At 51.0% G+C, this 12,963-nt stretch overlaps 1 protein-coding gene across 2 annotated transcripts; it reads left to right on the top strand.

Moving 5' to 3' along the window:
• The first annotated feature begins 3,580 nt into the window (after positions 1–3,580).
• LGALS7 (galectin 7) lies at positions 3,581–5,499 on the top strand. 2 transcript variants are annotated; one of them, XM_053606421.1, is made up of 4 exons: positions 3,581–3,639; positions 4,029–4,117; positions 4,812–5,013; positions 5,325–5,499. In XM_053606421.1, exons 1-4 carry the CDS (start codon positions 3,634–3,636, stop codon positions 5,436–5,438), a joined length of 411 nt encoding a protein of 136 aa, XP_053462396.1. In that variant the 5' UTR covers positions 3,581–3,633; the 3' UTR covers positions 5,439–5,499. The 2 variants fall into 2 exon arrangements, with proteins under 2 accessions (XP_053462396.1, XP_053462395.1); XM_053606420.1 differs by lacking the exon at positions 3,581–3,639 and having other exon boundaries at positions 3,998–4,117.
• The last annotated feature ends 7,464 nt before the right edge of the window (positions 5,500–12,963 follow it).

The raw sequence follows: 12,963 nt of genomic DNA on the forward strand, positions 1-12,963 counted from the left end.
AAAATATAGCCGGACGTTGTGGAGGGTGCTTGCAGTCCCAGCTACTTGGGAGACGGAGGCAGGAGAATGGCTTGAGGCCAGGAATAGGAGGTTGCTGTGAGCTATGATGCCACAGCACTCTATCCAGGGTGACAGCTTGAGGCTCTGTCTCAAGGAAAAAAAAATAAAAAATAAAAAAATAAAATCCTCCTTTTATCTGGAACCCACTCATGTGTTGACCAATTCACTTCCACAATAAGGACACTAAACCCCCTGGTTAGGGCAGAGCCCTCAGAAGTGCTACTTCCCAGCGTCCGTACATTGAGGATGAAGTTTCCAATGAGTACATTTGCAGGGACACATGTGAACCATGGCGCAGCCATGGGTACTACATTGCTTAAGCATTAGCATTTACGAGAATCACTTTATTACTTGGAGGTGTTTATAGGACAATAGATAAAATGAAAACTGAATAATCTCTAAAAATATATATAAGCTTAAAATATTTAAGACGGTTTAATTAACTGAGTTTATAAGTGGAACTGAACAAAAGAGATAAGATTTCTAAGCCACGCCCAGTGGTTCATCCCAGCCCTATGGGAGGCTGAGGCAGGTGGATCACTTGAACCCAAGAGTTTGAGGTTGCAGTGAGCTATGACATCACAGCTCTCGACCCAGGGTGAGTAAGTAAGACTCTGTCTCAAAAAAAACAAAAGACTTCTGGGCGGTGCCTGTGGCTCAAAGGAGTAGGGTGCCGGCCCCATATGCCGGAAGTGGTGGGTTCAAACCCAGGTCCCACCAAAAACTGCAAAAAAAAAGACTTATTATGATTGGATTGTCCTATTTACTGTATTTATAAATAAAATAGTGAGATTTCAAATGGACATAAAAGAGTAAGAAAAAGTCACGTTTTGAAATGTGCCATTTTTGTTTTTCTGAGATAGTCTTGCTTGTGTGCAGTTACAAACATCCTGTGTGCAGTTGCTTTTCACTGAGTTACATCCTAGAGGAGGCATGAAGTCAAGGCATGTCAGTCTGTCCCAACCCTTTATTTTCAGGTTAAATGTACCTTGGTGGCTACTAAATGCTCAGGACTGACAATGTCTTCATGGGCCAAAGGAGGGGTGGATGTTGCAGGGACACCACTGGATGGGGAGGAGGTCACACTGCAGTTCTCAAAACTCATTGATAACGGGCGGCTCCTGTGGCTCGGTGAGTAGGGTGCCGGCCCCATATGCCGAGGGTGGCGGGTTCAGGCCCAGACCCGGCCAAACTGCAACAAAAAATAGCCGGGCGTTGTGGCGGGCGCCTGTAGTCCCAGCTGCTCGGGAGGCTGAGGCAAGAGAATCGCTGAAGCCCAAGCGCTAGAGGTTGCTGTGAGCCATGTGACGCCACGGCACTCTACCCAAGGGCGGTACAGTGAGACTCTGTCTCTACAAAAAAAAAAAAAAAAACTCATTGATAACTCGGTTAAAATTACAACTTTTTTTTTTTTGCAGTTTTTTCCCAGGGCCAGGTTTGAACCCACCACCTCTGGTATATGGGGCCAGTGCCCTACTCCTTTGACCCACAGGTGCCGCCCTAAAATTATAACTTTTTTTTTTTTTGTAGAGACAGAGTCTCACTTTATGGCCCTCAGAAGAGTGCCGTGGCCTCACACAGCTCACAGCAACCTCCAGCTCCTGGGCTTAAGCGATTCTCTTGCCTCAGCCTCCTGAGTAGCTGGGACTACAGGCGCCCGCCACAACGCCCAGCTATTTTTTTTTGTTGTTGCAGTTTGGCCGGGGCTGGGTTTGAACCCGCCACCCTCGGCATATGGGGCCGGCGCCCTACTCACTGAGCCACAGGCACCGCCCAAATTATAACTTTTTTTAATGGGTAGTACACCTGGATAAAAAGATGACCGGGGAATAAAAGGGTAATTATTTAGAACTGATAAAAGGCTCACAAAAATATTATTTCACAATTGATAAGAAAGATAATCAACATGCATAGATAAGAAACCATCAAGGATGCAGCAGGTTTCAGTTACAGGAAAAACCCAGGTATTTAAGCTGATAATAGGTTGAATTAAACTTTTGGCCAATCGCCACAGGCAGGCTGGGACTTGAAGTTTGTGGGCCTGTGAACTCACATCCAGCCACACTAAAGAAATAAGTAGGAAAATGATTCAGTGGGAAACAGTAGCAATATACAGAATGAGACAAGAACTGTAAAGGCGTGTGTCCTTTATCATGGATAAAGTTAGAATAATGGAGTGGCCAGTTCACTGACTGATCCAAGGTGTTGATGTCATAACCTGGAATCTTGTCATCCTCTCTCAGTGCTTGTGAAATGCCCTTGGCACAGAGATGCTACCTGGAGCCTAGGGCCTGGCCCCTTCTTTTCGGTGTGGCCTTGGCTAAGAGGCTACCCCTATCTAAGTCTCACGTTTGTCCTCTGCAAAATGGAGGTTTGCAGTCCCCACTGAATGCAGCTGGCCAGCCTCCCACTCTGAGCTCTTGCTCTGGAAACTGGACCTCACTCCAGTGCAGCTGAGGTGTGTGGGGAGGGCTGACAGTCTGGGAGGCCAACTCTGAGCAGGGGGTGTGGATGGGGCTGAGTCTGGTCACCTCCACCCAAATTTCCATGGGCAGCCTGCTTCAACCTGGCCTCTCTGCCAGCTGATAAGTGGGGCAGGGGTGGGGAAGTGGGGGTGGGGGTGGAAAAGGGCCAGAAGGCTACTTGGCTCCCACACCATCACACCATCCCTGCCTTCCAGAAATCTCTCTCAGCCCTGCCTCCACACCACCCCACTTCCCCAGCCCCGATTCCTATTCCAGAGTCTTGGGCCCAAGTGGGCAGTACTGGAGCTGGAGGGAGGGCCCACACCCTGTTCTTTTTCTGGTTTGGCTGGTGATGAGGTGCTAGGACACCCCACCCCAGAGTCACCCTCACCAACCTGCAAACTTGGTGGGAGGGTGGCAGCAGTCTAAGAAGCAGCAACGAGAGCGATGGGAAGGAGAGAAACTGGACAGGAAAGCATGGTGACCAGAGTTAGAGGCTGGAGGGAGGTGGAGAGAGGGAGTGAGATTGAGATCCACAGACACAGAATACATAGGAGAGAAGCATTGAGCGATGGACAGAGGCAGAGACGCAGCACAGAGCTGCACAGCCTGTTCCTCTGGGCTCATGGCTTCCCCTTTGAGGCCTCAGCTTGCTCCTCTGCACAGCTGGGGACCATGGGAGCAGTCAGGGATTCTTTGCATGTCCTAGGCAGTGAAGGGTCCCAGGAAAGGACCCTTCTTGACATTATCTGTCACTGCCTTTGAGCCCTGTTTACTGAGGCCAGCAGCAGGGAGTCAGGGCTGGCTGGGAGTGCAGAGCCACCTCCTCTGATGTTTGTGTTGTTATTATTATTAATATCCAAATAATTACCAGCTCACAGGAGAGGAGCAGGGCACTGGGGACCTTCAGTGAGGGGAGGGCCAGGGTCCCAGGAAGAGGGTGGCACATCAACTGGCCAGCCTTGCCTGAGGCCAGGGTCTGTGCCAGGTGTGGGTGGTGAGTGGGAAGGGGTGGTGAGTCATCAGGGCCCGCCCTGCCTGCCTGCCTTTATTAAAGTCCTCAGCAGTCTCACCACCACCAGCACCATTGCCTATCCCTGTCTCAGCCATGTCGGTAAGCTCTGTGCTGCAGGGGCCCAGGCTGGGCCACATGGGCAGGGGGCTGGGGCCTGGCACAGGAATGCCTTGTCCACAGAGAAAGGGGCAGGGGTATGCTGTGTAGTTCTGGGCTCAGGCATCTGGGCTAACACACCCCATCCCAGAGGGTCCCCATCTCCCTCTTTGTGGCTTCCTCTTGGTCTCTCTCAACATTTTTCTGTCTTTTTCTTTGTTCCTCTCCCCACGTCTTTCCCTGTGTCTGTGTCCCTGTGTCTTTCCTTCCTGTGACCGCCCCTTTTCTCTTCCACTGCTTTCTGCTGGTGTGGGTCCTGGTCGGCTCCTCTGTGGGGTGATGATGGTCTTCCATCTCCCAGATTCAAGATGTCCCACACTCTGCTCTTACAGAACGTGCCCCACAAGACCACGCTGCCCGAGGGCATTCGCCCAGGTACACTGCTCAGAATTCGAGGTTTCATCCCTGACCAGGCTAGCAGGTGAGACTCTGGCACCCAGGGAGAAGGGAAGAGGTCTTCAGACTCAGGTGACCTCAATTCATGCAGCCCAGACATGGGGGTCTTGGGCCATCACTGCCCACCAGTCTTGGAGTTCCCAGGCCAATCCTCACTTTCTGAAATCTGATGTGTTCCTTTAGCTGCCCCATGCCCTTGTGGCTCCTGTCCCCAAGACTCCCTAAGCGTGTAGAGTTCCAGGCCAATCTCAAGGTTCCTAGACACAGTCCTCTGACTTCCACGTCTGAGTCCCCCTAACTCTGGAGATGTGCCTTGAGTCCTGGAGACACCTTGCAAGCTGGCAGGCCCTGCCACCCAATATTCTGGGAGGGACCTTTGGGCCTTCTGAATGACAGGGTGCTCTGACCACATTGTCCCTTATCCTGGGAACTGAGGGTTCCTTGGGAATTGGAACATCCTGGCCATCAGCAGCACCACGCCTTGGCAGCTCCCAGATTCTGAAAACAGGGCACAGGAGCACAGTGACTTTGGTCTGGGTGGCTGTGTGCCAGGGGCCCCGAGAAACCGTGGGCTGCCTTGGGAACCTGGGCTCCCTAGCCATCAGCTCACGAGGCTTCCTTCTGTAGTGTGTGACGTCTTCGGGTCCCTGTCAAGGAGGGTGCTGTGGCTGTGGGCGACCCGGCCCACTGGCCCTTGACGGTGGTCTGGGCGCTTCCAGGTTTTACGTGAACCTGCTGTGCAGCGAGGAGCAGGGCGCAGATGCCGCCCTGCATTTCAACCCCCGGCTGGACGAGTCCGCAGTGGTCTTCAACAGCCTGGAGCAGGGCACCTGGGGCCGGGAGGAGCGCGGGCCGGGGGCCCCCTTCCAGCGGGGACAACCCTTCGAGGTGCTGCTCATCGCCACCGAAGACGGCTTCAAGGTGCGTGTCTGCGACAGGGCGAGAGCCCCGGGTCCCAAGAGCACAGTGGTGTGAGTCCGGGGGCGACTGGCGATGGGCCCCGGAGATGGGGGGATGGGGGCGGCGCGGCTGAGGCGGGCAGGGCGGTCCCCACCGCGCCTCTCGCTCGCGCCTGCGCACCTACCATATTGGGCTAAGCCGTAAAGTCATTTGAATTCGCGTAAAGAAGTTGGAATGAACAGCCGCACTTTCCCAGTGGGGAAACCGAGGCCTAGTGGCGTTAAGTGACCTCCCTAGGGTCATGCAGGCCTCATCCCGCCCCTCGCCCGCAGGCCGTGGTCGGGGACGAGCAGTACCACCACTTCCGTCACCGGCTGCCACTGGCGCGCGTGCGCCTGGTGGAGATGGGCGGGGACGTGAAGCTGGAGTCTCTGAAGATCTTCTGAGAGGCTGCCGGGGGCCGGAGAGCCGGGGCCGGGGTCTTGAATAAAGCGTCAGTGTGTAGCGCTCCTGTGTCCGTGTCCGTTTTGCATAAGATGAGAAAACTGAGGTTCAGAGAGGTGAAGACACTGACTGGGGACCACACAGCGAATCCGTTGCCGAAGCGGGATTTGAACCGGCATGTGCTTGGGACTGTTTCTACCCCGGAAGCCCTAGGAGGGTCGCCATCTGGGGGTCTCTAGGGCAAAAAAAGCCAGGTGGGGATGTGTATGCAGTTGGTCTGCCGGGGTTTGGGGCGAGGAGGGGCTCATGGCATGCCTGGGTTCCCCGCTGGGGATCTGATGGAGGTTAAATGAGTCCTACTTTTCTGGTCACTTGGTAACGCTACACCCACGCAAGGAAAGAGTAATTGCATATCCTCAGAGACAGAGTCCTAGGACCCTCTCCATCTCTCTTGTTTCTTCTTTGGCCTTTGGGCCCTGGGGGAGGTGCTTGGAGGGCGGGGCTGTGAAACTGGAGGGGTGTCGCGTCGCTGGGCGCAAGTCCTAGAGTGTGACGGGCCCCGCCCTGCACCCTCTGGGCAGACGCGGTGGCAGCAGCAGCGACTCCGCCCATCGGTGGGTGGACTGGACGGCCCGCCGCTGCGTCTCTGCTGTCATAGTACCATTTTTACTCGTCCGTCTCTCCCGAACCGAGGGCCTGGACCCCTGGCCCAAACCCTGGTGGTAGTGAAAGAAGGGGTGCGATTTTCAGGTTTTGGGGGAGCCCAGGGCTTCGTTCAGTGGCCGGAGAAAGTCTGGGAGCAGTGGGTCCCTGGAGCCCCGCACCCTGGGCGAGGCGTTTGGCAGGGGCTGCTGATCTCCGGAGATGGAGGAGGCGGCCCTGATGACTACCCAAAGCTGCACGCGGGTGTCGGGCCTGCTTTTCTGGAACATTTCTTGGGAGCTGCGCCTTGGTGGGAGATGTCCAGGGCCTTGGGCCTGGTTTCTAGATGTCGTGTGTCCCACCCCCTGGTGCCTGCTGTAGAGGTTTTGGCCTGGAACAAGACGTGGTGGGGAAGGAGGGGTAGTCAGTCTGACTTTGCTGGAATCTTATTATAGAGTTGGGTGGAGAGGACCAGGTCACCTGGGCGCTCAGGCCCTTTCAGGACCCAAGGCTTCCCAGACTTTGAATGGGGGGTGGTGGCAGTAAACAGGACTCCCTTCCCAGTGAGAAACAGAGAAACAGGATCCACTCAGGGCTCCTTTTTTCTTTGTTTTAATTTTTTAATTTTTTTTTTTTTTTTTTTAGAGACAGAGTTTCACTTTGCCGCCCTTGGTAGAGTGTCGTGGCGTCACAGTTCACAGCAACCTCCATCTCCTGGGCTTAGACGATTCTCTTGCCTCAACCTCCGGAGTAGCTGGGACTACAGGCGCCCCCCACAACGCCCGGTTATTTTTTGTTGCAGTTTGGCCCGGGGTTCAAACCTGAGGGAGCCCTACTCACTGAGCCACAGGCGCCGCCCTCTCCCCGCTCCCAGGGCTCCTTTTGAAACAGTTAACTTTCATTTTATTTGCCTGTGTTAGGTAACTTTTAAATGTTATTTTTCCCCGTAAAAACAACACACTGTATGCATATGGTACAGATTTCAAAATATACAGTGAAAAGCAAGATATTATGGGCACAACTGTTGAGAAAGTAGGGACTTCAAATTACATGGTATTATCTCTCTGCTCAAAAAATAAATAAAGTAAACGGTGTGATCTATCCGCATCAATGTACTGAGTTTTGGGAGGTGCCCATAGCTCAGTGGGTAGGGCGAGGGCCATATACACCCAGGCTGGCGGGTCCGAACCCAGCCCCGGCCAGCTAAACAACAAAGACAACTGAAGCAAAAAAAAAATAGCTGGACGTCGTGGCTAACGCCTATAGTCCCAGCTACTTGGGAGGTTGGGACAAGAGAATCACTTAAGCCCAAGAGTTTGAGGTAGCTGTGAGCTGTGACGCTACAGTACTCTACCAAGGGCTACATAGTAAGATTCTGTCTCAAAAAAAAAAAAAAAAAGATAAAAAAAGAAATCCCGGGCGGCGCCTGTGGCTCAGTGGGTAGAATGCCGGCCCCATATACCGAGCGGGTTTGAACCCAGCCTGGCCAAACTGCAACAAAAAAATGACCGGTGTCGTGGCGGGCGCCTGTAGTCTCAGCTGCTTGGGAGGCTGAGGCAAGAGAATCGCCTAAGCCCAGGAGTTAGAGGTTGCTGTGAGCTGTGTGATGCCACGGCACTCTACCCAGAACGATTAAGAGAGATTCTGTCTCTACATAAATAAATAAATGAAATGAAATCCTGATTTTCTTTTTTTTTTCTCCTTCCTTGAGGGAGTCTCACTCTGTCTCCCTGGGTAGAGTGATGTGGGATCATAGCTCACAGCAACCTCAAATTCTTGGGCTCAAGCCGTCCTCCTGCCTCAGCCTCTGGAGTACCTGGGACTACGGGCACCCATCACAACACCCAGCCATTTTTAGCAGACCAGGTCTCACTCTTGGTCAGGCTGGTCTGAAAGTCCTGAACTCAAGCAATCCACTGGCTTTGACCTCCCAGAGTGCTAGGATTGTAGGTGTGAACCACTGTGCCCAGCCTTATATCCTGATTTTCATTGTTTTTTGACAGTGCATTATGTCAGAGACTTCTGCTTCTTTGTGCAAAATATATAGTACAGTATTTGGAGTTGTTCAGGCAGTGTGTTGGCTACTTATTCTCAAATGATTCATTAAAAATTGAGATTGATGCTGTACTTACAAGTTTTTGTGTGAATGAGGGAAATGTTTGAGGTTGTCGTGAGCTATGAGCTATGACACCACGGCATTCTACCAAGGGCAACAAAGTGAGACTCTGTCTCTACAAAAAAACAAACAAACAAACAAAAAAACACAAAATGTGGAAAATTATACAGTTGTTTTGAACCAATTATTCTTGGCTACAAAGGGTGGCGCCTGTGGCTCAAAGGGGTAGGATACCAGTCCCATATGCCGGAGGTGGTGGGTTCAGACCCAGCCCCAGCCAGAAGCTGAAGAAAGAAAGAAAGAAAGGAAAGAAAGAAAGAAAGGGAAGGGAAGGGAAGGGGAGGGAAGGGGAGGGAAGGGGGGAAGGGAGGAAGGAAGGAAGGAAAGAAGGAAAGAAGGAAGGAAGGAAAGAAGGAAAGAAGGAAGGGAAGGGAAGGGAAGGAAGCAAGCAAGAAAGAAAACCAGAGGATTGCTTGAGATCGGGAGTTCCAGACCAGCCTGAGCAAGAGTGAGACTCTACCCAAACCAATTATTCTTGGCTACAAAGTTCACTAAAAAGGGGACGTCAGTTGCTGGACAGAGATTCTTGCAGAAGTACTTTCTGTGCAAGGTTTTGGTGAACTTTGTGCGAAGTCATTCATTCTTTTTTTTTTTTTGAAACAGAGCCTCAAGCTTTCGCCCTGGGTAGAGTGTGGTAGCATCACGGCTCACAGCAACCTCCAACTCCTGGGCTCAAGCAATTCTCCTGCCTCTACCTCCCAAGTAGCTGGGACTACAGGTGCCTGCCACAATGCCCGGCTATTTTTCGGTTGCAGCCATCATTTTTGTTTGGCGGACCTGGGCTGGATTCGAACCCTCCAGCTCAGGTGTATGTGGCTGGCACCTTAGCCGCTTGAGCCACAGACGCCGAGCCTGTGATCATTATTTTTATCAGTCACTGGTGCATGAGAACCCTCCCTTCATGACCTTCCCTGGCTCCCTTTTGTCAAGGTTTGACACAAGTGACAACATTTTGATCCTGACAACTTTTTCTTTGAGACAGAGTCTCACTTTGTCACCCTCAGTAGAGTGCTGTAATGTCATAGCTTACAGCAACCTCAAACTCCTGGGTTCAAGTGATTCTCTTGCCTCAGCCTCCAGAGTAGCTGGTACTACAAGCACCTGCCATAGTGCCTGGCTACTTTTTCTATTTTTAGTGGAGATGGGGTCTCATTCTAGCTCAGGCTGGTTTCGAACTCCTGAGCTCAAGCAATCCACACTCTTCGGCCTCCCAGAGTGTTAGGATAACAGGTGTGAGCCATCGCACCCTGCCCCAATCTTATATTTTTGGAAAGAAAAGAAGAAAAAAATTTTTTTTGTAGGGACAGAGTCTCACTTTATCGCCCTGGGTAGAGTGCCATGTCGTCACACAGCTCACAGCAACCTCCAACTCCTAGGCTTAGGCGATTGTCCTGCCTCAGCCTCCCGAGCAGCTGGGACTACAGGCGCCCGCCACAACGCCCAGCTATTTTTTGGTTGCAGTTTGGCCGGGGCTGGGTTTGAACCCGCCACCCTCAGTATATGCAGCCGGCACCCTGCCCACTGAGCCAAAGGCACTGCCAAAGAAAAAAATTTTTTAAGGGTAACAGATTTTATTAGGAAGAACAAAGAGAAAATTTAGAATACTTGCAAAGAGAGTTGGAAGTGAGTCCCTCAGAAAAATAAATTTTATAGAGTTAAAAAAATATTTTCTCGGGTGGTGCCTGTGGCTCAGTGAGTAGGGCGCCAGCCCCACATGCCGAGGGTGGCGGGTTCAAACCCAGCCCCGGCCAAACTGCAACCAAAAAATAGCCGGGCGTTGTGGCGGGCGCCTGTAGTCCCAGCTGCTTGGGAGGCTGAGGCAAGAGAATCGCTTAAGCCCAAGAGCTGGAAGTTGCTGTGAGCTGTGTGACGTCATGGCACTCTACCCAAGGATGGTACAGTGAGACTCTGTCTCTACAAAATCGCCTATTTATTTATTTTTTTTTTTGTAGAGGCAGAGTCTCACTTTATCGCCCTCGGTAGAGTGCCGTGGCCTCACACAGCTCACAGCAACCTCCAACTCCTGGGCTTAAGCGATTCTCTTGCTTCAGCCTCCCGAGTAGCTGGGACTACAGGCGCCCGCCACAACGCCCGGCTAAGCACCGCATATTTTTCTTTTTTGTAGCAATAGGATCTTGCTATGTTGCCCAAGCTGGTCCCCACTCCTGGCCTCAAGTGATACTCCCTCCCCAGCTTCCCAAAGTGCTGGCCCAGAAGATATTTTAGAAAGAAATTTCTTACCACTTTTATTTTTTTTGTAGAGACAGAGTCTCACTTTATTGCCCTCTGTAGAGTGCGGCCGTGTCACACAGCTCACAGCAACCTCCAACTCCTGGACTTAGGCGATTCTCTAGCCTCAGCCTCCCGAGTAGCTGGGACTACAGGTGCCCGCCACAACGCCTGGCTATTTTTTTGTTGCAGTTTGGCCGTGATGGGGCCAGCACCCTACCCACTGAGCCACAGGCGCGGCCCTCTTACCACTTTTAAATAAGTACAAATGTACAGAGAAGTTTTCTGAATGAGGCTTGTCAATGGGTAGAGCTAAGTGCTGGGGATATGGCCTCCAGATACCTCAGGGCCTCCCCCTCACTGTGACCTGCCCTCTGCTTTAGGGGACTGAGTAGCAAGATTCTGCCCCTTTCCCGAGGTGGCCCCCAGCGAATGACTGGATAGTGCCAGGATACCCTGGACCAAATCCAAACTTCACAGAATAAATCCCTTTTTAGAAGGATTTGTTCTAGAAAATTTGGATTCAGTCAAAAGGCCATATTGAAGGCAAGGCTACAGAAGGCCACAGGTTTACCGCCCCTGAGCTTTGATGATAAAGGGCTGGCCCCTTTGTTTCAATTTGGGAAATTGCTCAGGATTCATCTCAGCTCCGGGCGCCCACAACTTCCTGGGAGGCTCTTCTTTCCAACCAGGTGCTGTGCCAGCTTTTTTCTCCTACCATTTCTGCCCCCCACTATTTCTTTCCAGTTTATCTCCCTCAAAACCCTTTTGCATGCATCTCACTGTCTCAGTCTTCTTCTAAGGAACCCAGCCTGAGATGCAGGGTGATATAATTGTATGTGACTATCAGTTTTCCTATCCTGGATTACACACTTCAGGGTGGTCTGCCAGCATCTGAACAAAAGCCAAATGGGCAATTACTACAAGAGCTTCAACTATCTTTGAGAAACACCAGATTCTCAATTAATTAGCATGGTGGATGTTAGAAATGGATTTTCATTTGTGCATTTAGTAGCTTATTAATTATCACAGTGGGTGTTAAAAATGAGTTCTTATTGGTGAAATTGCTAGCATGTAATGTTGGCTTAAAATATTTTAAATACTTTGAATGGTGTTTGAACAGTCTCTTAATAATCTAGTAAACCAGTCTGGCAAGATGGCTCATGCCTGTAATCCTAGCCCTCTGGGAGGCGGAGGCCAGTGGATTGCTTGAGCTCAGGCGTTCAAGACCTGCCTGAGCAAGAGCAAGAAAGACCCCGACTCTACTACAAATAGAAAAACTAGTCCGGGGCAGCGCCTGTGGCTCAGTGGGTAGGGTGCCGGCCCCATATACCAAGGGTGGTGGGTCCAAAGCTGGCTCCAGGCAAACTGCAACAAAAAAATAGTCGGGTGTTGTGGCGGGCGCTTGTAGTCCCAGCTACTCAGGACGCTGAGGCAAGAGAATAGCCTAAGCCCAGGAAGCTGGAGGTTGCTGTGAGCTGTGACGGCACAGACTCTACTGAGGGCAATGAAGTAAGACTCTGTCTCTACAAAAAAAGAAAAGAAAGAAAGAAAAACTAGTTGGATGTGGTGGCGGGCACCTACCACTTGGGAGGCTGAACCTAGAGGATCACCTGAGGTCAAGAGTTTGAGGTTGCTGTGAGCTATGATGCAAGGGCACTCCTATCAGGGGGACAAAGTAGACTGTCTCAAAAACAAAAAAAAATAATCTAGTAAACATTTATCTTCACCTTCAGGAATAGTGCCCAAGGCATGAATTGAATTTTTTTTTTAAAGACCCAGACTGTGGGGAAACTATCTGGGAAAAACTCCCCAGGACTTCAGGGAAAATGGGGGTGGAGAGCTGAAAGGAGAAAGAAACGCATAGATTAAAAGGGATTTGCAGGCTCAGCGCCTGTGGCTCAAGCAGCTAAGGTGCCAGCCACATGCACCTGAGCTGGTGGGTTCGAATCCAACCCTGGCCCGCCAAACAACAATGATGGCTGCAACCAAAAAATAGTTGGGCATTGTGGCGGGCGCTTGTAGTCCCAGCTACTTGGGAGGCAGAGGTAGGAGAATCGCTTGAGCCCAGGCATTGGAGGTTGCTGTGAGCTGTGATGCCACAGCACTCTACCCAGGGTAACAGCTTGAGGCTCTGTCTCAAAAATAAATAAATAAGTAAAATAAAAAGGGGATTTTGCAGTAAGTATCTTACACATTAAAGTATAGAACTGTGGCTCAGAGATATTTTCTAAAATTAGATATCAATCTGGTGTCAGAAAAGGGGGCTTTTCTCTTTATAAGTAAACAAAATGCAAAAAAAGGATGTAAGCAGTTGTGAATAATTATAAGCAGCCAGAGGTAGCTAAATCCTAGGGATAACCATTTGTATCCTGTTCCAAAGTACTATTTTTTAGTTTTTTTTTCTTTTATTTTGAGACAGAGTCTCACTCTGTCCCTCTGGGGAGAGTGCTGTGGCATCGTAGCTCACAGCAACCTCA

The sequence above is a fragment of the Nycticebus coucang genome, chromosome 10 (genome assembly GCF_027406575.1).
Source record: "Nycticebus coucang isolate mNycCou1 chromosome 10, mNycCou1.pri, whole genome shotgun sequence".
Taxonomy (NCBI): domain Eukaryota; kingdom Metazoa; phylum Chordata; class Mammalia; order Primates; family Lorisidae; genus Nycticebus; species Nycticebus coucang.